Source organism: Copadichromis virginalis, linkage group LG3 (assembly GCF_057382275.1).
Source record: "Copadichromis virginalis isolate Kocher_CV1m ecotype Utaka linkage group LG3, C_Virginalis_male_GT1.1, whole genome shotgun sequence".
NCBI classification, from domain to species: domain Eukaryota; kingdom Metazoa; phylum Chordata; class Actinopteri; order Cichliformes; family Cichlidae; genus Copadichromis; species Copadichromis virginalis.
In genome coordinates, this window is record NC_140620.1 from 52550331 (window position 1) to 52576365 (window position 26035).

Below are 26035 nucleotides of genomic sequence, written 5' to 3' on the forward strand. Positions count from 1 at the left end.
GACTCCCTTACTGCATTTATTTATATTGTATTGTCTGTATAGCACTTTAGAGCACACCTTTCACTTTATTAAAAGCACCTTATCAAGCACTTTATGAGCATTGCACTTTAAGCATGGATTTGCACACAAGAAGTTTAAATATTTATTGACTATTTATTGGGAATTTTAAAATCAGTTGGTGGCCTTGTTTCAGATCCTGCACAGCTGCTCCTCATCAAGGAATGTGGTGGTTGTCTGTCAGGAGAGAAGAATGGTGATTGAGATTGTGATTAAGGTTTACCAATAAGGAAAACTAATGCAAATGTGTGTGTGAAATCTAGGGATAAAAGTGGTGCAAATAAGTGTTTGTAAGTTAATGATTACTCACCTTTCTTGCCTGTGTCCTCTTCAAGGTGTTTGGGCAAATGTTTCCCCAGGGGTCCAGACACCATTTAAAGGTTCCGGGAGAGACCATTGGTAAAGAGAGTGTGGTGAATCTTTTTGTGCTTGGGTTTCTGGGTTTTTATAATATTGGGTTTTGTGTAACATTAAAGTGTGAAATATTTATTAATATGTAAATGTGAAGATGTATTTATGTATTTATTATTCTTATTGATATATTGTATACTGTGGTGGAAGGTTGGGATTTAAGAATTTACCTGAGAGTGGAATAATGGTTAAGTCTGTGACAGCTGAACATATTTAAGGCTGCCAGTTGTCATTAGAGGATGGATTTTTGTGCTGTGAAGAAGCTCGACAAGTTAATTGTTTTAAGGAGAGCCATATAGCAAATAAATACTTTGTTCCACTACACTTGCCTTGGTCTGTCTCACTGTGTTTCCAGCCGCTAAGGGCTGCACTGTTACACACTTGTTAAATATTTAAAGCGAAACCATGTGGTTTTTTTTTTGTTTTTTTTTTGTTTTTTTTCTTGACAAGATGTGAGCTACAAGTTCAGAACAGTTTCACACACTAGTCTTATTTTAGGGTATTTATTTCTCTCGTCTGTAGCTGACGTTCACATGGGTGGATCCTGTTGCTGTCAGCAGCACACCACAGTGTTAAAATCCATTAACTGGATCACAGAGTTCTGGTCTGCCAACACACATTTGATGTGTGAGCACACGAGGGGGGGTGAAATGGAAAGTGAGATAAAGGGAGACCATAATCTCACGAGTTAATTCAGACGACGCGTCAGCTTTTCAGTGTATCTATGAGGAGTGCTTGTTGAGCACTCGGTGTACGGTGCCTTCAAAGATTATTTTTTTTAAAGAGAAAATGGTTTTCTAATATATTTCATTACAAATATAAAATACAGTTTGCTTAAGTGAAAGAACATCTACACTTTTGATGTATTTATTTTACCATCTACCATGGACTGAGCTACAGTTCATCGGGGCAAACGTTTGCAGTTAATCCAAATCCTACATTTAATTTAGGAACTTGAACCATAGTAGTGCAACATAAACTAAGTTCATTTATATTTTGACCATGGAAATGTTTAAAAAAACTCAAAATGGATTAATTTCAGAGGTCCAATCTCCCGCTATCAATGCAGCTCACAATTTCTCTTTGTTCCTTCTACTTCCAAGACTCTTGGTTCACTTTCCAGCAAATCAATTTCTAGCTATAACTACTGCAGCCAGGCTCTGTGATGTTTGTTTCTAATTACTGTAATGTTTAAAATAAAAGAACCTACTTTTGACATGCCCTTCCTATAACAACCAAGTTATCAGATGTGGCTGCAAGCTTGGTTAATGGGCTGAATCTATAAAACAAAATTCAGTGTCCAAAACTAAAGCAGAACCGTCTCGTAATATCTGTCCTAAACTGCAACACATATTTAAAATTTGTCAGGTATTCTTTTTAAAAAAATGTTTTAAAAGGTATCAACACCACAAACATAGTTCAACAGGTCTAAATTTAAGCCTGACCTTTATCTATATATGTGAGTTTTTAAAACAATTACCCACTGAACAGTAATAATGTACATTTTATTAATCCCGTAGGGGGATTAGTCCTCTGCATTTAACCCATTCACTCAGTTAACCAGTGGGCAGCCACCAATCCAGCGCCCGGGGAGCAGTGTGTAGGGACGGTACCTTACTCAGGGGTCCCTCAGGGTAGCTGTTCGGTGGATTTGAAACCTGACCACAGGGCTGTTGTCAGCATTCACTCAGCTTTAACATCACTCTGGATTCTCCACTAGCTCTTGTTAGCATGCTAACTGTGCAGATGCTAAGAAAGAGCTAAACTTTTGTTATCAGTATAATGTTAAGTGTTTCATTCCTGGACCCAGTTTTCCCTGGACTATCATCCTCTGGTGGTTTTGTGCAATAAAAATTAAAGTAGCACGTTACTTTGGAATAGGGCTGCCACGATTTGTCGACTAGTCACGATTACGTCGACTATCAAAATCGTCGACGACTGATTTAATAGTCGACGCGTCGTTTGAAGCTTTGTAAGATCACAAAAGACGCAGGAATAAGTGGCAGGATTTAAGAGTGTAATAACGGACTGAAACAGAAGATGGCAGCATTGCATGTACAAGGATGTCAGCTACCGTTAAACCCCGAAGAAGAAGAAGAAGCAGCTGTGTCCCAGAATTCATAGCGCGGCCCAGCGCAGTTTCCAACAATGGCGGCAGCTGGTTAGTTTTAATGTTACTCTTATTATTCTTTCTGGGTCACAAAATAAACGTTTAACATATTTTCAGGCGAGAATGTAGCTGTGTAAACCTCAAATATCTGCTCAGTTTATCAGGTCACCACATATTTTCATAAGCGCTCCGACGTTTTCGGAGACATCTGTTACCCACTAGCTCGTTAGCGAGCCGGGGGCTAGGCTCACTAGCGCCGTGAGAACACCGGACTCCCCGCAAATCGTTTTCAAACCCACCGCCGTCTTTCGCTACTCAGGTTAAATATATATGAGTCACTTAGATAACTTAAAATGTTATTGTTTGGCTTTTTTTTTAGTATTTTATTTGTTCCTGAGTAAATCAGTTTGTCTGAGATTAAAGTTATAGTTTTTACACAGCTGAATAAACGTCAAGCAGACAACTGATTATCAGAAGTGTGAGATGCTCCAGAATATACTCCAGTGTCCTGTTATATTTTAGATAGCAAGGAGTTTATTAAACTTCACCGAAACAATCCGCAAATTTCATTAAAATTTAATAAACTATCATCTTGTCTTTATTTTTAGTTAGCACAGACCTTAAACACTTAAAGCTGTAAGCTAATGATAGTTATATAAGAGCAGATGCTGCTGGTGCAATAAGCTGTAGTTTTGCGTCCAATGGATGATGATCTGATTAGTCGACTAATCGCAAAAATAATCGGTGACTAGTCGACTATCAAAATAATCGTTTGTGGCAGCCCTACTTTGGAATGTGTTACACTCTGCAATTTATGGTACAATTTACAATAGCCACATGACAACCAGTTAGCAAAGAATTATTTGCCGTTTTCCAAGTCATTCAGTCTTGATGCTAGCTGCAGGCAGTAGCTTCATATCTTACAGACAGTTACAACAGAAGTGTCAATCTCTTCATTTCATTTGTTCCTTTGTGGACTGATTCAACCATACTCCTTGCTGTGAGAAAAGACAATCTCTCACTAATAGCTAATAGCAGTGTCTTTTGGCAGAACGATCCAAATATCTAAAGTATCATTACCAATGCTGGTATTGCTGTCAGATCGATATCATCATTGATACTTTGTTGCTATCCTCTAAGTTCAGTATGTAGCCCACTGCACTGTGTAAAATAAAATGTTCTTTGGGAAATCAATAAACCTCAAATATGTACCATGAAAAATGTCTGATCATTTTTGTGTTGACATCACATCTACTTTATTTATAGCCTATAGCACATTTACAAAGCAGTGTCAATGGTTGAAAGGTGTGCTTTGTTGTGTTTACTAGAAGATAAGATAAGATAACCTTAGTCCCACACGTGGGAAATTTGTTTTGTCACAGCAGGAAGTGGACAGTGCAAAAGTTATGAAGCAAAAATTAGAATACAATAAGAATAAATACAATACACAACTGTACAGAATATAATAAAATAAAATACTATATACAGTAGAATAAAATAGAATAAAATATACAATAGGATAAAAGTAGAATACAAATGCTGTATACAACTGAGTAAAAATACAACGATGCCAGAAAAGAGTATTGCACTTAGTGTTATTGCACATGTGTGGATGTGTGTGTTTGATTAGTTAAAGTCTTTGTTGTGGAGTCTGACAGCAGTGGGGAGGAAAGACCTGCGAAATCTCTCCGTCCCACACCGTGGGTGCCGCAGCCACTGAAGGAGCTGCTCAGTGCTGTCACAGTCTGCTGCATGGGGTGGGAGATGTTGTCCATCAGGGATGACAGCTTAGCCATCATTCCCCTGTCACTTAGCACCTCCACTGGGTCCAGAGGGCATCCTAGAACAGAGCTGGCCCTGCGGATCAGCCTGTTCAGTCTCTTTCTGTCCCCGGCAGAGATGTTGCCACCCCAGCAGACCACACTGCAAAAAATGGCTTAGGCCACCACAGAGTCATAGAAGGTCTTCAGGAGTGGGCCCTTCACTCCAAAAGACCTGAGTCTCCACAGCAGGTACAGCCTGCTCTGCCCTTTCCTGATGAGGGCGTCTGAATTATGAGTCCAGTCCAGTTTGTTGTTCAGATGAACACCAAGGTACCTGTAGCTGTCCACAGCCTCAATGTCCGTACCTTGGATGTTCAGTGGTTGCAGTGGAGGATGTTTGTGCCTGCGGAAGTCTACCACCAGCTCCTTTTTACTGGTGTTGATCTGGAGGTAGTTCAGCTGGCACCAGTCCACAAAGTCTTGGGTCAGTCCTCTGTACTCCCTGTCGTCCCCATCAGTGATGAGGCCGACTATTGCAGAGTCATCAGAGAACTTCTGCAGGAAGCACTGGGTGGAGTTGTGGGAGAAGTCTGCAGTGTAGATGGTGAAGAGGAACTGAGTCAGAACCGTTCCCTGTGGGGCCCCAGTACTGCAGACGACCCGGTCCGACACACAGCCCGGAGTTTTCACATACTGTGGTCGGTCGGTGAGGTAGTCCAGTATTCATGTTGTGAGGTGATGGTCCACTCCTGAATTCTCCAGCTTGTCCTTCAGGACCGTCGGAAGAACGGTGTTAGAGGCACTGGAGAAATCAAAGAACATGATTCTCACAGTGCTCCCAGCAGTCTCCAGGTGAGAGAGGGAACAATGTAGGAGGTGAATGACGGCATCATCCGCTCCAATGCCAGGCTGGTAAGTAAACTGAAGTGGGTCCAATGATGAGCTCACCAGGTGCCGAAGCTGAGCCAGGACCAGCCGCTCCAGGGTCTTCATCAGGTGGGAGGTCAGAGCCACCGGCCTGTAGCTGTTGAGGTCCTTGGGGCGTGAAGTCTTTGGCACTGGTACAACACAGGAGGCTTTCCAGAGCTGTGGGACTCTTCCCAGCCTCAGGCTCAAGTTGAAGAGGTGCTCCATCACCCCACACAGTTGGTCCGCGCAGGACCTGACGACCCTTGAGCTGATGCCATCTGGGCCCGCTGCCTTCTTGGCTTTAATCCTCCTCAGTTCCCTCCTAACCTGGGTGGTTGAGAGAGACAGGCTGGAGCCTTGAGTTGAGTGTGTGTTGGATGCTGTTGTTGGGGTTGGGGAGGAGTGAGCAGGGTGAGTAGAGGAGGTGTGAAGTGTCTGAGGTGTCAGAGGTGGAACGGCAGCAGTGGGGGTGGGTGAGTCTGCAGCCGATGTTGAAGACTGCCTCATGGATGAATCAAATCTGTTGAAGAAATGACTCAGTTCATTTGCGAAGTTAAGTAGTGATTCATCTCGTCAGTCATGAAAGGCTGCTGTCCCCTACATATGCTGCTTGTATAGGTTAAAAATATTGGAATCAGTATTGGTATTGGCAATACTTACCCTGTATTTATTTGGTATTGCAATCAACACCAAGATTTGCAGTATTGCGCTAGCGTATTGCACAGTATAACACTAGTGTGTACAAGGATAGGATCCTGAAACTGAAATGACAATAGCAGCTTGTCCGACTGAGACGTATTAAAGTGTCCTTTGTGAAAAAGGCCCTCTGGGTGCACCTGTTATGATTTACACATGTCCTTTTACATGGGCGAGTGATAAGTGTTAGAAAGTACACTAAATGCCCTTTGATTGAATGTGGTTTTAATGTGTTGTGTGTTGCTGTTTAATCCATAAAGCTGAATAGATTACAGAGGCAAACCCATGGGCTGTCTGCCTTTGCCTCTGACTCAGTCTGTAGTGTTGCAAGCTTGGGAGAAAGCAGAGGCAAAGATACCAACGGTAGATATTGTTAATTATGCCTCCAGGGACTTCCTCTGCACTTCACAAGTGTTCCTATCTTTTTATTCCCCCTCAACTCAAGAATATATTATTTAGTCAAAAATGTTCGCCATTTTTTCCCTCTGTTTTGGCCTTTTTCTCATCTTACCCTGCAGACAGATTTAATTACATCAGCATCTTCTGTGAGGGGATTGTGTGTGTGTGTGTCTCAGTTTATTTTGGTCAAAAAATAAAGAAAGTGGTTCTGTGAGCGTTATCAGTCATGAATGAGTAAGGTGACAGTGAGCTTATAGGAATTGAGACCCTGGCTATGGATTGATGTGCACTCACCAGATCCTCAATCTGAAGACCTGAATGAAACTCTCTGGCTAGGCCGTCTTTGGCGAGGCCACTTGATTGCCCAGAGCTTCCTCCCTCTCATTCACATGAACCAGGGGACACACAAATACCTACTCACAGACACACACGGGCAATAAATTAAAGTGCATGCTGTATAATGCCACCACAGCAGCGCCAAATCCCCTCTCAAAGGCATCAATCAGGACGCAGCGTCTCGCATTGCGGAGCGGAATGACTCTAACGGCCGTCCCGAGCGCTCCCACATCCCGGTCTCCCCCTCTGACCTTTTCAAGACACTTAAATGATATCACACCCTCAGATAGATTATACCCTCACTTCAATGGACATCGAGGCCCCATCACTTCAGCCCCCTTTTCACGGCTTTATACCCAATCTTTTCGCTTCACTCTGCAGCACAGTCATGATGGCAATGCATCAGAGGAGCTAAAGGGATGACACCGGAGGGAGCTGCTATTGTTACCACTGTCATCAGCAGCCGTCTCACAGAGTAATGTGGTGTCTGGAAATTGTTATTAGACAGCTGGGATGGTAAAGATAATGGCGAACAGTGGTTGGGATTATGTTGCATAAATGATATTACATAAACTCGCTATGATCTGCGGTTCAACAAAGCACTTTACAATGAATTTCTCGCTTTTGTAAATATTCAAAGAAAATGCTTTTGTATAACTATAATCAATTTGATGTATACTTTAAACCTGTTGCTGAGAATTACTGTGCTATAGTTCTAGCTAGAGATTTACATACTTCCATTGTGGACACTATAGTTTTGTCCCCACTGGCTTTTTAGTAATTTCTTTGAGCTAGGGTGACATACAGCTTTAAGAGTAACTAGAATTTTAATTATATAGCACAAAGTAAAAAAAAAAAAAGGCTTTAAGGCTAATCTTAAAAGTAGAGAGGGTGTCTGTCTCCTGTGTATTTATTTTGTTGTTTTCTGAAATAAACACAGGGTCAAAATTATATATACACTATACTGCCAGTAGTATTTGCTCGTCTGCTAGTGACATCGCTTTCTTAATCCACAGAGTTTAATATGATGTTGGCTCACCTTTTGCAGCTATAACAGCTTCAGCTCTTCTGGGAAGTCTTTCCACGGGGTTTGGGGATTTTTGACCATTCTTCCAGAAGCACATTTGGGAGGTCAGACATTGATGTTGAACCAGAAGGCCAAAGGTGTTCTGTCAGGTTGAGGTCAGGGATCTGTGTAGGCCAGTCAAGTTCTTCCACACCAAACTCACTCATCCATGTCTTAATGTGTCTTGCTTTGTGCCCTGGTGCCCAGTCATGTTGGAACAGGAGAGGGCCATCCCCAAACTGTTCCCACAAAGTTGAGAGCATGAAATTGTCTTGGTGTCTTGAAGCATTAAGAGTTCCTTTCACTGGAACTAAGGAGCTGAAATCAACTCCTGAAAAACAACCCCTACCAAGCTTTATACTTGGTATAATGAAGTGAAACGAGTACGGTTCTCCTGGCAACCACCAAACCAGACACCTGACTCTGTGGGATTTCCAGATGGAGAAGTCTGATTCATCAATCTGGAGAACACTGCTCCACTGCTCTATAGTCCAGTGGTGGCGTGTTTTTCTCAATAAATGCTTTGCCTTGCACCCTCGGCTATTTAAAGCTTGGATGCAGTTGCTCGGCCATGGAAACCCATTACACGAAGCTCTCTACACACAGTTCTTGAGCTAATCGGCCACATGAAGTTTGGAGCTCTGTAGCGACTGACTCTGTAGAAAGAATCTGTGCACATCAGCATCTGCTGACCCAGATCTGCAATTTACATGCCCTAAAACTTCATGGCTGAGTTGCTGTCTTTTCCAGTTGTTTGTAGTTTGTTATAATGCTACTAACAGTTTACTGTGTAATATTTAATAGTGAGGAAATTTCACGACTGTACATCTGTTTGAAAGCCCCCACCTGAATTGTTTTCTGTTCTCTCTACATGTCATGCTTTTGGCTTTTATGCTCTCTAAGCCATTGGTGGAGTTCTGAGGAGGTTTCTTTGTCTTCAGTTGTGCTTCTCAAATCTTTTCCTCTGTAACTCATTCACCTGTGGATATTTAAGGCCTGATTGTGCAGCAGTTATTTGAACAATATTACTTAGCATTATGAACATTATGCACTCTGGCTTCTCACCCTGTGTGAATATTTCTTCAGCTAACTATGAGTTTTTTGGTTTGTTTTCTGCTTTTTAGTTCTCAGTCCATAACCTGTTAAAGAAACTTTGTTCCCACTCTGTCTTCTCTGGAAACACTGGTGCACACCACCAGCCGCTCACCTCTGGAAAGAATCCTGCAAAGAGACGGACTTACCTGCAACTCACCTGCCTGCCCACAGTCTACTGTCTAGGAATAGGCCCTCCTCATCTCAGATCCCTCCAGAGCTTATTTTCTGTAATCCCTCAAGTAATAAAATCTGCTCACAATAGATTAGAGGTCTTTCAGTAAACTATGTTCAATTTTAAACTCGGCGAGAGTGCCAGTAAAATGATAAATAGGTTAGTTCTTAGATTGTGTTTTTCTACTCTACCTAAGCACTCAAAGTGCTTTATACAACATTCACCCAAACCCTTTTTTTGTACACTTAAATGTTTTTTTTTACCTAACATTTATACATTTATGCTGAATGTATAAGAGAGCAACTTGGTGTTCAGCATCTTGCCCAAGGATACTTTGGCATACAGACTGGAGAGCCAGGGATTGAACCACCGACCTTCCACTTATAAGGCTACCTACACCTGAGCTACAACTACTCTAGCAAAACATGACACCACCAGCTAGCTTGCTGATCAGCTTTCTGCATGTGCTTCATTTCATGCAATCACCTCAAGGTACATATACAGTGATTTCTACCAAGTTGCGTTAAGAAAATAAATGAACCTGTACAACAAAGCTTGATTTTTGTTTTATTCTAAAAGATGCATGTTGTACAATCTTCAGTTCTAGAAATGATTAAAACTATTACATGTTGCTTTGACATTCATGTGCATGAGGAATGAATCTGATTTGCATCTCTATATTCAGCAGCATTAAAAATGTTCTTGAGCCAACATTAGGCCCGTGCACAGACTCAGCTGAGACAAAATCAAAGTAAGAAAGGAGATTTCATAAAAAAGAAAAGAGAACATTAAAAAATAAGGCTAAAATATATGATATTTTATCACCCACTGACATAGAGCTGACCAACAGGTTTGGACTGCATGCCTGAAGTTCAACGCTTCATCAGCATTAACTGCGTAATGTTATATATAGTCATGAATCAGTCACAGCGATTTTCCTTGGCTACATTTTAGCTGAAAATACTGTTGGTTTTACTGCAGTAGAATGAATGTTACCTTCAGGACTTGTGCTTCTAATGGACTATTAATCCACTCTTGCTAAATTCAATATGGTTGACATATTATCTTAATTTCAAGCTGATTTCCTCTGTTTACTGTAACTGTTTTCCAGTCTGACCCCAAGTTCAAACCCCCAAATATTAATTTTACTGTCACAGAGACACTTTTTGCTGACAAACTAGTTATTAACCCTCAGAGTTTTACCAGTCGATCTATGTCCCTGCCCTAACCTATGATCGTGAGCTTTGGGTAGGGTCTGAACGAATGAGATATAAGCGGTGGAAATGAGCTTTCTCCAAAAGATGGCTGGCCTCTCCCTTAGCAATACGGTGAGGAGTTCAGTCATTTGAGAGGGACTCGAATGATTAAGAAGACCAGCTACTCCTCCACATTGAAAGGAGCCAGTTGAGGGGGTTTAGGCATCAGACTAGTCTGCCTCCTGGGTGAACTGTTCTGGAGAGATTATATCTCTTTCAGCTGGCTGAGAATGCATCAGTGCTCCTCCAGATATGCTGGAGGAGGTGACTGAGGAGAGGAAGGTCTAGGCTTTTTTGCAACCCAGTCCCAAAAATGGAAGTCTGAGTGGGTGTTTTTAAAGAATAGGTTACCAATATTGGAAAGACAAATATTTTTTGCCAGACTTTTTCTTTGCTGTTTTAAAATGCTCACATTTTCCAGTTGTGACAAATGTTCTTTTGTTTATCCATAAAACAAAACATTTTTCCCCAAATACATGTTCACAGGCTCCTGCAGTTTCCACTTGATTTGACTTGCCAGGAGGAATATTTTTAAGGCAGCCCTTAATTCTAGACCTGGGTGATACAGTGGTGTGAAAGGGTGTTTACCCCATTCCTGATTTGCATATTTGTCACATTTACATCAGGTAATGTTCAAATGTTGGTTCATGGTTTTCTTCCATTTTTGATCTACTGCAGAATATTTTTAAGGCAGTTATCTGCTATAAAAAGCCAGGACAGGAAAATCTCCTCAGTTACTTTGACACAAATGCATCTGCTGTGATGCTTAAACCTCTGATGAAGTCTCACAAGTGTCAGCTTTGTTTTTATAACCAACATAGTGTGACCCGTGGTAGGTACCTATTTAAAATAGGACAGAGCCGTAGGGGCACAGTCAGTTTAAAAGAGTTTAATTTTTTAATACAAAATAAAAGAAACAGTGTAACAGCGGCACCTCAAACCAATTAAAAACGTTACCGTATTAGAGACGATAAAACTGTGCGATTGCCCGTGAGACGGGACAAGCGCTGCGGGGAACCGTTTAAAAACAAATCGACATAGCACACAAGTTAAACATGGACGGCAACTCACACATGACCCCAAATGGGTAAAACACTATAGAAAAAAAGTCAAATCTTCAGTGCCGTCTTCACTCGGGCCCACCGCTGTGCATGCAAAAGCGGGGAGACAAAAAAAAGGATTTGTTTTCCCTGCAGCGCCTTCACCGTCTGCGACAATATATATATATATATATATAAATAAAGGGGTTAAAATACTAAAAGGATCAATATCTGTGGTGCCTACTGATACAGAAAAAGTAAAACCAAAAACCAAAACCATCGACAGCCGCAGCAGTCAGTCTGTCGGCTTACACCAGTTTAAAACAAATTAAAACACACTGATGTGTCGGGTCCTTTGCCCGCAGCCAGAAATCCACCTGGCAAAGCAGCAGCTCGGTACTCTGTGAATAAAAGACAGGAGATCACTAGCTGGACAATAAAACACAGGAATATTCCTCCACTGAATTGGTTTTGTTACCTGTCCACAAGTTCGTGTCACACCCTAATAAATGTGGGTCAGTGGCGATGAAGTCCACTATACCGTTCTCACGGGAGCAATGTTTCCCACCTACAAGGGTGCAAATAACTGTAAACCTCTGCCAACAGCCAGAGCTCAAGTGGTACATTTTTGTGTAACCTACCGTTCTAACAGAAGTTTAGGGGAAGGACGCGTATCAGACTTTCATAGTTAAGAAACACCAACTTGCCCAACTCGGACCAAGCACTCGCAGCTTCAGGTTTGCAAAGGAATACCCAATTGCCCACACCTGCGCTTATGAAAGGAGCGAAGACCAGCTCCGCCCACCAGGGGCGGTCCCAAATCTCCAGGTCTCACCTGTCACATTCTCCCCCCTGGTTTTTGCATTGGCGACCCGACAATGAAACCTTAAAGCCACGGTCTATAAAAAGCTGTAACTGAATGTACACTAGGTGGCCTGGCTTCAGCTGATTGGGGCAGATGGTGTGGATTGGAATGGTGGCCAGCTGTTGAGCGTGTCGTTCTTCTAACTGTACCACTTTCAGCTAATGGAGTGGGGACACTACACTGTGGAGTCAGGGTACCAGGATTAGTCCTTCTGGACTGCGGCCTCATTACTATAGCCAGGTCCTCTGGGAGTTGTTGGGGACAAGGTGCAGAATCAGTTTGTACACTTTGGGGGTCACCTCTTGGGGACTCCCTTCGTTGCCACACATAAAAGTCTCCCTCATTCTCAGACGGGGGTAACCGGTCAGGTGAACTTCTAGGGTTAGCAGTTTGCTGGAGCTCTGCCCTTATTTTCTCACAGATATCAGCAGGGATCGGCTTGATAAATTTTCTATTAACCTGTCTTTTCTGTTCTGGATCATTGAGTGGGGCCACTGTATACACAGGACCAGCATCAGCAGGGGCACGGACAATACAATACGGTGTAACGCCCCAAAAATCTTGGATTTTATTCCGTCCCCGAATGCTATGATCTCTCAAATACACTAACTGATGCAATGGCAAGGGGTCAGAAGCTGGGGCAGGTTGACGATCTGCACGCAGCGTCGCTGCTGCTTTGGTGCGGTTACTCACACCTTTATAAGCTACATCTAGACGTTTCTGATGCTCTTGGACCCAAGTGTGTACCGGGCCGTGGGTGGGTTCCTCCACTCTGCCTAACAGGAAGTCAACTGGGAGCTGGGGCTCTTGGCCAAACATAAGAAAATAGGGTGACTCACCCGTAGTTTGATGGATTGTGGTATTGTAAGAAAAGGTGAGCTGCTGTAAATACATGGGCCAATGACGCTTTTGCTCAGGGGGCAGGGTTCTCAACAGATCATGCAGAGTCCGATTAAAACGCTCACACTGGCCATTACCTTGTGGGTGGTAAGGAGTGGTGCGAGTCTTTTCCACACCATATAACTGGCATAGCTGCTGAACTAATGCTCCTTCAAAACTCCTCCCCTGATCGGAGTGGATCCTAGAGGGAACACCAAAGCGATAAAACCACTCATAAACCAAAACACTGGCCACAGTAGTTGCCTTTTGATCCTTAGTAGAAATGGCCTGAGTGAACTTGGAAAACACATCAGTAAGAATCAATACATTTTCACGGCCATCAACGGAGGGTTCAAGGCATGTGAAATCAATTGCCAGAATCTGATTGGGCCTCGCAGCCATGAGGTGACCCATGGTTGTTTTAGGTTTGGGATAAACTGCTTTAGCCTGCGCACAACGTTCACATTGCTGACAGTAATCCTGAACCTCCTTAGACATACCTGGCCAATAACACCTCTTGCGTATCAAGTCTGCAGTCCTGTCAGTTCCCTGATGACCATGGTCATTATGCAAGCCATGTAAAACCTCATTCTTGAGACTCTGAGGGACCACTAATTGGCACACTGGTTCCCCCCCATCTGGCTGAAAGATCTGCCGATAAAGGACGCCCTCCTTTTCTACCAGTTTCCTCCACTGGCGCAACATTTCCAGCACTGCTGCTGGCAAATCTCTTCTCTCTTGGCGAGTAGGGCCAGTTCCTCTGCGCCAAAACTTCAAAAAACCACTAATCGTGGGGTCCTCCCTCTGCAAAGTAGCAAGGTCTGCAAGTGAATGAGAGGGTAAAACCGAAATCATAGATTGGATTACTTGCTGGGGTGGTAAAACTGTTTGCACTAAAGAGTCTGGAAGGGAAGTACCAGGAAGCAGTGTTTCTAAAGACACAGTTTGATCGGATGGCTGACACTGTCGAGACAAAGCATCTGCATTGCCATTTGTACGACCCGGACGATACTTAATTGAAAAATCAAAAGAAGAGAGCTGAGCCGCCCAGCGCTGTTCCAAAGCTCCAAGCTTTGCTGTAGTCAGATGGCTCAAGGGGTTGTTGTCTGTATAGACAACACACCTGTTACCCAGCAAATATTCTCTGAATTTTTCAGTCATAGCCCATTTCAAGGCTAGGAATTCAAGTTTCATGGAGCTGTAATTGGACATGTTACGTTCCGTGGGCTTTAGCCCTCGACTAGCATAAGCTATAGGACGCACCTTGCCATCAGCTTGCTGTTGTGAAAGCACTGCCCCCAGACCCCAGTGGCTGGCATCAACCTCCAAGATAAAAGGTTGTGAAAAATTAGCATAAGCCAATACGGGGGAATGCACCAACCGAGCTTTCAACTCTTGAAAGCTATTTTCACACTGCTCGGTCCAGACTTCCTGCAATGCACGCTTGGAGGGGCGTTTGTGCTTAGTCCCAGCCAGTTCGGCCACCAGCTGGTGGAGCGGAGCAGCTAGGGATGCAAAACCTGGAACAAAGCGGCGATAGTAACTAGCAAACCCTAAGAATGATCTCAATTCAGCAACGGAGCTAGGAGTTTGCCAATTAGACACCGCAGATATTTTGTCTGGGTCCGTGGCTACCCCGTCCTTGGAGATCACATGCCCAAGGTACTTTACCTCTGTCTGCAGAAAACAGCATTTTTCCAACTTGGCCTTCAAGTTTTGTACCCGCAAGGTCTCCAGTACTGCTCCTAGGCGCTGAATATGCTCATCTACTGTGGTAGAGAAGACAATCACATCATCCAAGTACAACAACAAAGACTGGTGATTCTGGGAACCAAACATTCGCTCCATCAATCTCTGAAAGGTGCTTGGTGCATTACAGAGGCCAAACGGCATGCGGTTGAACTCAAATAACCCAAAAGGAGTACAGAAAGCAGTTTTCTTTTTGTCTGGCTCAGCAACAGGGACCTGATTGTAGCCACTAGCCAAGTCCAAGGTAGAGAACCAACATGCACCTGACAACACATCCAAGGACTCCTCAATTCGGGGCAAGGGAAAAGCATCCTTCCTAGTCCTTGAGTTCAGCAGACGGTAATCCACACAAAGCCTAATACTGGAGTCCTTCTTTCGTACTACCACGATTGGGGATGCAAAAGGGCTACAACTTTCTCTGATCACCTGACTCTCCAACAGGTGTTGAATATGGGCCTTAACGCTCTCATACTCTGAAGGTGGAATCCGTCGATACCGCTGGCGGACCGGAGTCTCATCTAAAAGTGGGATCTCATGAGTCATTAAATTGGTACACCCTAAGTCACCATCATGTGAAGAAAAAACAGATTGGTAGTCACGCAAAAGGGCCCTTACCCTGTCCTGATCCTGTACAGTGAGGGCTGAGAGATCAATTGCATTAATTGCAGTTTTCAGAGGGTTGGATTCCACACTCTGGGTTGCCATGGTAACACGTTTTTCCTCTCCCAAATCTTCCAAGAGCCTGGTCGAGCCATCCGATTGGCTGACAATTTCAACTTGGCACAAGGTGCCAAGCTGACTGCGAGGTGGCAAAATGGCCTCAGTTAATCCCACATTGGTAACTGGGATAAATGCAGTGCCACTGACCACCTGGACCAAAGCTGGAGAAGAAAGGAGACCATGAGGCAAACCGGCATCTAATGGTTCGAAAAGCGCTGTTCCAGTGTGTGCTGAAGGGACTTTCCGACATGTAGTTGGTACAAACTTCATTGTGCCTGCGGGGATGCAAATTTTTCTCCTACCCTTAACTCTCACTGGGCCACTAACTTGTGCTTCAGGCTGTAGCTGCGCTGTATGGCAACGCTGCAAAGCCTGCTGCCAAGGATCCTCCTGCACTAAAGGAAGGTCAAAAAGAGCAGAGCCATGTTCCAAAAACAGCTCCCTATAACACTCCCGGATCACATTCATGCCGAGTACTCCACATATTTCTGAGTTGGGGCTGGGCTCCAAAGGATCTCTAACAACTAACACACCACGTTTTGGTATTTGCCTCCCTAACACTTGGCAATCAAGCTCCAGGTAGCCAACATAGGGAATATCTAGCCCATTAGCTGCCCGTAACCGCAGCCAATGGCATGTTTTCAGTTTCTCTGGACCCCAGTTCTTAAAATGTTTGGCAAAAAAACTCTCCGTGATGGTAGTGACCATGGATCCAGTGTCTAATAAACAGGAGACATCTACCCCTCCCATATTAATGGTAACCTTTGGACAGGAGCCTACCAACTTGGGTGGGGGACCAGACATTTGAGCATTACAACTGTTGGAGCCAGTTATGTCCCCATCTGATATGTGGCTCAGCATAACAGAGGGTGCTAGTTTTCCGCCTGCATGGAAAACGTACCCTGCCCAGATGAGCTCCTGCTAGGGGCTGTAGATTCAAAGGCTACTACCCTCTCATTATCACAGTCTTTAGCAAAATGGCCAGGCTTCTGACACCGTCTGCAAATAACCTGCCTTCCTCTCTGCGTGAACCTAGACTTACTTGATGTATGGGCAACTCTCAACTCATGTGTAAGCTGATCAATCTGGGCCTGCTGCCGTTTTAACATTTCCTTAACCTCTGCTAATTCTGACCCAATAGTATCCCTTGGCCCCTTTGTTTGTCCTGTATGCTGAATGCTGTAGACTGCTGGGACAGAATAAGTCCTGAACCGGCCGGGTTCTACTCCTACTCTGCCTTCCCGCTCCCACCTGAGGCCTTCATCTCTTAAAGTATGGAGGTCATAATCTGGATGTTCGCGAACAATCCTTTTAAGCTCGCGGCTCAAATTTCCATCCCGGACACCCTCTACAAACTGATCAGAAAGCAGTCTAGCAGCCTCAGGAATTCGCCTCTCTGGACAACTTTGGATCATTTTGTCCATGAGAGAAAACAATGCATGTGAGAATTCCCTCAGTGACTCTCCTTCTTGCTGCCTTCTTGCATAAAAAGCTTCCTTAACAGCAATAAAGGACATGGGGCAACCATACTGGCTAAGGAGAATATCAAAAATGCGGTCTGGATCTTCTCTTACTTGCTGGGACCTATATTTTATTTCCTCACGAGCATCACCAGTCAAATGATCATAGATATAATGGGCTCTATCAACAGGGGCAAGTCTACGAGTGCGCATCACAGATTTTATTTCCTCCACCCAACTTTGGACACTAATTTCCCCAGTTCCACTAAACAGGGGGCACGACCTCTCTCTAGGGATATAAACCAGCCTCTCTTGGAGAGAGCCCTCCATAGGGGTAGAGTCATGAGGTCTACAGGGGCTAGAAATGCCTGATTGGGACTCCATAATAAAAAATAAAAACCCTCAACAGTAAGTGCCTACTGTGTTTAAATGCAGATTACACTTTGTTACCACCAGGATTTACCAGCTGCTGCTTTGCCTAAAAAAATAAATACAAATATAAAACAGTTTAAAACACACACCCATAAAAATTTTTTTACACAAACCAACTGACTAATCGCTGTGCACACCTAGAGGCTCACCCTGTCGACAACGCCAGTTTGTGACCCGTGGTAGGTACCTATTTAAAATAGGACAGAGCCGTAGGGGCACAGTCAGTTTAAAAGAGTTTAATTTTTTAATACAAAATAAAAGAAACAGTGTAACAGCGGCACCTCAAACCAATTAAAAACGTTACCGTATTAGAGACGATAAAACTGTGCGATTGCCCGTGAGACGGGACAAGCGCTGCGGGGAACCGTTTAAAAACAAATCGACATAGCACACAAGTTAAACATGGACGGCAACTCACACATGACCCCAAATGGGTAAAACACTATAGAAAAAAAGTCAAATCTTCAGTGCCGTCTTCACTCGGGCCCACCGCTGTGCATGCAAAAGCGGGGAGACAAAAAAAAGGATTTGTTTTCCCTGCAGCGCCTTCACCGTCTGCGACAATATATATATATATATATAAATAAAGGGGTTAAAATACTAAAAGGATCAATATCTGTGGTGCCTACTGATACAGAAAAAGTAAAACCAAAAACCAAAACCATCGACAGCCGCAGCAGTCAGTCTGTCGGCTTACACCAGTTTAAAACAAATTAAAACACACTGATGTGTCGGGTCCTTTGCCCGCAGCCAGAAATCCACCTGGCAAAGCAGCAGCTCGGTACTCTGTGAATAAAAGACAGGAGATCACTAGCTGGACAATAAAACACAGGAATATTCCTCCACTGAATTGGTTTTGTTACCTGTCCACAAGTTCGTGTCACACCCTAATAAATGTGGGTCAGTGGCGATGAAGTCCACTATACCGTTCTCACGGGAGCAATGTTTCCCACCTACAAGGGTGCAAATAACTGTAAACCTCTGCCAACAGCCAGAGCTCAAGTGGTACATTTTTGTGTAACCTACCGTTCTAACAGAAGTTTAGGGGAAGGACGCGTATCAGACTTTCATAGTTAAGAAACACCAACTTGCCCAACTCGGACCAAGCACTCGCAGCTTCAGGTTTGCAAAGGAATACCCAATTGCCCACACCTGCGCTTATGAAAGGAGCGAAGACCAGCTCCGCCCACCAGGGGCGGTCCCAAATCTCCAGGTCTCACCTGTCACAATAGATATAGAAATATGGATATATACTGATAAATGATCATTATTATAATATTTCTGGCTGTATGAGTCAAAATTTAATCGAATCAAATCGGGACGTTGTGAATCTCAATCGAATCGATTATAGAAATCAGTGACGATATCCAGCCCTAAACATCCTGCCAACAGTGGTGGTGGTAGTGTGATGGTCTGGGGCTGTTAAGCTGCCTATGGACCTGGACGACATGCTGTCATAAACTAAACCATGAATTCTGGTATCTACTAAAACATCCCGAAGAAGAACGTCTGGCCACCTGTTCATGACCTCAAACTGAAGCTTGATGAAGACTCTGGAGTGGCCTAGTCAAAGTCCTGACCCGAATCCTATCCGGTTGTTCAGTCTGACGTCACTAGCCATGTCTGGACCTAAACTCCGCTGCAGGTCCATATATCAAACGATCACTATGGCATTACTGAGAGTTGAAAACCTGTCTAAAGTCTTTCATCTTTAATAAAATGATCAGCGTTCTGCTCTACCAGGTGTAACAATTGAGTTTAACATCCAGGCATCCATGAAAACGGAATTTATGACATTTAACGGAGTTAGAAGTTAGCAGGAAGTTAGCTCGCTAGCTTCTATCTAAATACAATATAGCATGTCCTGACTGCGGGGTTTTGGAAACAAATTAAAACGTACAGCTCTATTATCACTTCCAGCATAAATGAAGACAGAAAACTAAACAGCAGTGACGTTTGTAGGGTTACTGAAGTTGGGCTAGCTGGTATATAATGATGTGCTACGTGACCTCTAGCGACACAGCTATGTTAGCATAATATAAACAAGCTAACTTTTTTTCCACTCGATAAAAGTTTACGTGAGTGTTCTCGGTGGTCAGGAACAAATGTAATCGCATGGCAGGATGCTGTAAAAGGACCAAACTTCAGCCAGGAGAACATCTGAGATAATCCATCCACAATACGAGGTTAGTTATTCATATACTGCTGCATGGGCTGGGCTGTAGTTACATCCTAAGGTTTTAAAAACTGAGCTTAAATAAATGATTAGCGGTAATAAAAGCCGAGGGAGGTCAGCAGTAATCACTGAGTGTTTTAGGAGCTTTTTGAGATTAAATAGAAGAAAATACATAACATTAAACATGTTAACAACACAAAAGCCATATTAAACGCAGACTACTTTAGGCCCGGAAGTAGGATTCGTCACGTCATCACTTAACAATCGGATTGAAATGCTGTGGCATGACCTTTAAAAAGCGGATAATGCTCGAAAACCCTCTAATGTGGCTGAATTACAACAATTCTGCAGAGATGAGTGAGCCAAAATTCCTCCAGAGCGCTGTAAAAGACTCATAGCCAGTTATTCCAAACGCTTGATTGTAGTTGTTGCTGCTAAGGGTGGCCACACAAGTTATTAGGTTTAGGGGGCAATCACTTTTTTACACAGGGCCATATAGGTTTGGATTTTTTTCCCCTTAACAGTAAACACCTTCATTTAGAAACTGCATTTTCTTTGTATTTGTGTTATCTTTGTCTAATATTTGAATTTGGATAATGATCTGAAACATTTAAGTGTGACAAACATGCAAAAAATAGGAAATCACTTTTTCACACCACTGTATGAAGTGATGTTTCGCATATCGTTTCCTCTCCCAGTAAAAGGAAGTAAAAACTAAAGAGTTTAAGAGACATCACACTCCTCTTTTGAAGCATCTCACTCTGTCTGCTGAAGGCTATGGTTATCTCTTACCTATCATTTGGCAGACAGCTAGTGTCGCTCCCTCAGCTTGCTTATTAAGTGCAGTGTGGTACAGCATTATCTTGATAAATGTTCCTCTTATGGCACGGGATAGGCTGATGAATCAGACAGCGTTGGGCTGTATATGGCCAGTTCTTCTCACTGTCACAGTGTGATAGCAGACTGTGAGGTGGTAATGATCCACTGACAAGCTGAGGGGGAGGTCTGACAGGTTATTCCAGGCGCTATCAATCCACTGAAATGTAGCAGCGATGCAGAATATGAATAACTTGGGAATGTGCACACGAGGTTTACCCTCAGATATTAAACAGTAAGTGGTTCACCTACCAGTATTGAACAACTGCTGGGGGATCCCAGGGAGACATTATTGCTTCATTTTATTTAACACATCTTATTTTTGGGAGTTTAATTTCATCTTCCCTGTGTGAAATTTTCTAAGTCAAATATCATTTGGGAATATAAAAAAGGAAGTTACTCCTTAAAGAGCCAAAAGTTTTGCAGCTGAACTTCAGTGTCACGAGAAGTTCAATTTAACCCGACTCTGAAATGTCACCTGAAGAGATCTTTAAGGGTAAAAAAAAATAGAATAAAAACCACAAGGATGTCATCACGATCATCTCAAATCTGACCTGAGATGACACGATCTGGATAGAGGATTGGAGTTTGTTGGATGAGGATGCTAAAGATTTTTGACTGTATCTCCTTGTGAGGTTACACAATATTTCACAAGAAAGATGACAAACTTAAAGAAACTTTATTACAGGGTCTTGCAGCACAGCTGAGACTGTCTACCTAGGTCTCAGCTTTGCAGCTGAAAGTTGGTACCATTAAGAGTTACGCATAACATGCTAAGCTTTTTGTTCTTAACCGACACATTAACCACAAAGCCTCCTACTGCTCAGGACTCATCAGGCTCATTCTGGGCAGCTTGCTTATGACCTCCTTCCCCAGGCCTTGCTCCCTTCCTTTTTTCCTACTTTGGGACAGGACTAACAGAACATCTCGGATCCAAGGAGCAAAAATAAGCTTGCTCCAAATGTTGTCTTCTGGGGTCATGTTTAGAGATAACGGGTGGGCTCGGAGTAGAGCCGCTGCACTAAATATAGTCTGCTGTGGAGGTTTGGGTAACCGACTAGGATGACTCCTCAGAGACGAGGTGCGTTGAGGGTGTCCGATTGGTCGGCAGAGTCTAGGACACACGGGAGATTATGTCTCTCAGCTCTGCATTTCTGTGAAAGAGCTGGAGTCAATTGCCGGAAGAAGGGGGGTCTGGGTGTTTTTGCTTAGAGTGCTGCCCATGCAAACTGGAACTATAGAAGAGGCAGAAAATGCATCCAACCACAGCTTCCTCCCACAGCCTAATAGCATGCATGTTAGGTTAACTGGTGACTCCAAATTGGCCATAGGTGTTTGAATGGTTGTCTCTCTGTGTTAGCGCTGTCCTGACTCTTTGACAGCAGGGATTGGCTCAATCTCCACCACAACCCTAGATGTCTTTCAGGTTTTCATCACACTGTTTTTGGAGCATTTAACCAGCACAAAAATGGATATGATACAACAGATAAATACAGGGAATATATTAATAATATCCAGTATATTTGTGTCTGATCCCCATCATCTTTAAATCAGCCAATGAGTGACATTGCTAATGCCATGAGGATCCAGTTTACATAACCTACCTCAAAATTAAAGGTGACATTTTTATCATACAGGATGAATATTTCTTATTTCTTTCCAGCATCCAGCAGATAGCTGGATCACTGTGCACCACTGCTCTGATGGACTTGGAGCCTTCCAAAACACCAGCTGTGCAATCCTCCTATCAAACCTTCAGCTCTTGCCTTTATCTTCTTTGCGAGGCACATTTTTTAATCATAAACCTGACCTCACAAATCCGTTTGTAGTGTTGTAACGCGGGGCGTGCTCTCCACATACACCGCTAATCCCTGGATCCTCTGAGTAGGACCATGATTTCCTGGGCGGTGTTGCCAGGGGAAAGGTGGTGCCCAGGACCTGTTGGAAATGACAGCTGAGGAAAGCGGATTGAAGCGAAGGCATCACAATAACATTAAAGATAGAAGATAGCGAAGAGTCCCTCGCGTCAGCGTGTAACGGGTGTGTGTCCGTTTGGGATATTTGGCAGCTTTAGCCTGACAGCTAATCATTTCACTGTGAACCGCGACTCGTAAGCTAACGACACCCACTCTCGCTGAGTGTGTGTGCATGTGGGTGCATGCATCTGTATGGGTTATGTGTGTGTGTATACATTTCAGTGTGGATGTGTGTGTGTGTGTATGACGCTGCGCTTGGATTCACTGTCCCCATCTGTCACGTTAGCTAGCATGCTAATTTGATGAGCTAATATTGGCTAATAAAAGAAATTAGCCGACTCTGGGCGAGGCACCGCACCGACATTATCACTGCGAGTCAGACCCTGAGCTAATACGATAGTACACACTGATTGCAATCTCTTCTAAGCAGAACAGCGTTATTTGCTGCCTTTAAAGAATCGCTTAAGAAGCCTGCGTTGACTTTTAGACAGCAGTGTAGCTAATTTTCTCGGCTATTAGCTTTGCAGCTAGAAGTGGGGGGGCTGGCTCGCTAATTGACCCAGTTTGGTGGGGCAAGGGCCAAGATATCATTCCGCTCGACTGAGCTTTGTTTACATTACAACTTTTAGGCTTCTTACTTTCAGAGCACGTTATTTAATGCAATTATTCAAGCCTATTAAAGGACAGCAGTATTTTTAACAGCACATCATTGACGTAATGCATTCCCAAATACGCTAAACCCTTTAAAAACTCCTGTCCCGCAATTAGTCCGGCCACCTGAGGCACCATGTAGTACATTTAACTTCACAGACTCATTCCTTTGCTCATGGTCGTGTTTACAACCAAATTACAAGTCTGTAATGTCATTAAAAAAGTAATAGCTCAGGTTTTATTAAACGGTATGTATGTTTTTGAGTTTTACTTGCTGTAGATACATTGACTCTCCTTTAAGGAAGTGAACACTTGTACTCTGGGGGTGTTTCTACAGTGTCTCCAAGAGGTCAGGGTTATCATATTTAACCAAAACTAACGTGAAAAACACGTTTTAGTTAAAGAAAATAAAAACAAAAACTAGACTTTTGTTAAAACTAACTGAAATGATTTTGGGAACCTACGAAAGATACGAAAAAAATATGTAGAGGTGATATCGTTAGTTTTAGTACTTTTAGTAAATGTGTTATTGTATCTTTCTTCATGAGGCTTTGGTTGGTCATGTTTATTGCAACTTTGGATGGCTACAAGACTGCGAGTCTACTGCTTTCAAAAGGTTGCGTGTTCATAATGTAACACCGGCTCTGATTTTCCTAAATCTTGTCTCTAGCAAAAATTCTTGCAACAGTGTCAATGGCTGAAAATGCTAAAAAATAATAGCTATGTAAATAGCTAAATGTAATGGTCACTGAAACCTTGAATGCTAAGTTTACCAACTTGCCGAAAGAGCTTGTTGTTAATTGTATTAAAGTAATTTCATGACATTTAAAGTGAATGAAGCTGGATTGAAACATGATAGGTGTTGGTAAAAAAGAATTATTGGTGCTCATATGATTAAAAAAAGGCTGGAATTTCCACTTTTAGCAGTTTTGGTCAAAACATCAGTGTCACCTTTTCAGCTGTTATGATGCATTGGCGGTTGTTCCTTAATGTCATATGTTTCTCTGTGAAAGTGCCTCTCAGAGTCTCATGATTCACACAAGGCTGGTGAAAACAAGGCGGATATTATATGGGTGAAAACATGACTGCAACACTAAAACTATCTGAGCACAGGTTCTGGTGTCAGGCACATCCTGTAAACAGATAGCCCTGTGGTTTGTTCTAGTGTGCTAAATGGTAAAGTTTAAAACAAATAGTTATTACTGGCACTGTGAGTGTATAATTCGTCCCTCAGGGGAGCTGTTTCCACTGCTTTAGTCATCACAGTAGGGTTATTGTGGTTTTCCAACATTTGAGCACAGAGGTTAAAAATAATGACAACAGTTTCACTTTCTCTGTCCTCATTTAACAGGGTTGTAGAGATGGAGTCCCTGATGAGCGCGGTGACTCCACGCTCCCCAGCACCCGCCAAGAAATTTTCTGAGGTGGACTTCCGCTCAGGGGCAACCCTGGAGCAGCTGTCGGCACAGGTATCTGAACTGGTACTGCTGGAGCAGGGGGAGTTTGGAGACCAGACCGCCTTAGAGGTCCACACTGCCAAGGACTTCATCTTCAACATGCTAGGTAGAGAGGTTCATTTCTAATACACACTTCCTTTCCGATTCCCTTCCTGTCGTGACTGTTACAGGAACCTTGCAGAGATATGACACAAATGCACATATCTAATTAGCCAATAACACGGCAGCAAGTCAATGCATTTTGACTTAAGACACTATCAAGATGACCTGCTTGAGTTTGGCCTCCTTTAGCATTAATCTAGTGCACAGCTGGTACAATCTCATCCTACCTGAGTATTGTTCCTGACCATGTCCATCTGCACCCATGTTCTAATGGCTCCTTCCAGTAGGAAAACATAACATGTCACAAAGCTCTAATCAGTTCAAACTGGTTTCTTAAAGACCATTTATGTGCAGCACATATTTCTAACAGCATAACTTTTTGGATGGTAATCATTCATTTCCTGTAGCTGCAATCAATTGGGACTGGGTGGAAAAGGTTTCCCACAGATTTATATTGTATGTGCATGCAAATGTATGCGTGTGTATGATTTCTATTTCTGTAGCGATCATCTTTGCCGAGTAACTCTATTTAAAAACAAATAACAGAGCAGTGTCATTAGGTGTATCTTCAGTGAGTCTCACATCCTGTGTTGGGCTCCAGCTCCGCTTCTTGTTCATTAGTAGCCGTTAATTATCCACAAAAGGAGAAAACTTGGAACAGTGGGGCACCTTTCCCAGGAGTGGCTGACCTACCAAAAGTAGTTCAAGAACGCACTGACTGATTCGCTGCCAGTTATCACAAATGCTTAATTGCAGTTCTTGCTGCCAAATGTGGCAGGAAGGGGGCAAATACGCTTTCTTCTAAGGTTTCAGCCTCACCTCGGTCGGCACACCACTCTCACGAAGCCTGCTTACAGTGCACGTCTTTTCATGTAATGCCCACTGTTTTTGTTAAATGCACCTTTATGGTCAAGCAAGCATGCATGCATTTATTTACCCAGGGCTGTGCGACCTATGTGAGCAATGAGGAGTCTTTTTTAGCAACGCCCTGCTGTCGTCACCTGGACTCTGCCCAGCACAATCACACCATGCTGTGCTGGCTTAACATGCAGTGATCTGTGCTGGCATGCTTAATGTGAAATAATGATTAGAGTCATCAGCTTCATCCTGCTGTGCATGTGCTGATTTGCCTGTCCCTGTAGATTTAGTGCATCACAAGGCTCTTCAAGTACAATGAAAAAGTGACGAGTGAAAAGCGGTTTGGATTTGTGTCGAACTACTCGTCAGACTTTAGTACAGCGAGGTCATTTCTTTTTGACAGTTTTTGTTCGTAGTGAAATATAATTGAGGCAAAAAGAGTTCCCATTTAAGTGTGAGAGGATTCTCTTTCGTTTCGTGGCTCATGTTGGGAGCCAGCATGCAGGAAAATAATGAACAGCGTA

At 43.2% G+C, this 26035-nt stretch overlaps 1 protein-coding gene and 2 long non-coding RNA genes across 4 annotated transcripts in view; 1 reads left to right on the plus strand and 2 right to left on the minus strand.

The window, feature by feature from the left end:
• Positions 1–11499: 11499 nt before the first annotated feature.
• Positions 11500–12612, minus strand: LOC146715213 (uncharacterized). Its single transcript, XR_014918928.1, has 3 exons — positions 11952–12612; positions 11789–11878; positions 11500–11711 (listed from the first exon to the last, which is right to left on the minus strand). It is a non-coding gene; the product is annotated as an uncharacterized LOC146715213 (long non-coding RNA).
• Positions 12613–17685: 5073 nt separating this feature from the next.
• LOC146715214 (uncharacterized) lies at positions 17686–18635 on the minus strand. Its single transcript, XR_014919338.1, has 3 exons — positions 18442–18635; positions 18279–18368; positions 17686–18201 (listed from the first exon to the last, which is right to left on the minus strand). It is a non-coding gene; the product is annotated as an uncharacterized LOC146715214 (long non-coding RNA).
• A 3672-nt stretch (positions 18636–22307) lies between these two features.
• Positions 22308–26035, plus strand: part of tmem102 (transmembrane protein 102) — a 31361-nt gene continuing 27633 nt past the window's right edge. The window contains exons 1-2 of one of the 2 annotated variants that reach the window (XM_085451642.1): positions 22308–22507; positions 24446–24657. In XM_085451642.1, coding sequence (XP_085307768.1) covers positions 24456–24657 — 202 coding nt within the window. In that variant the 5' untranslated portion in view covers positions 22308–22507; positions 24446–24455. The other variant, XM_085451643.1, reaches the window with a different exon arrangement.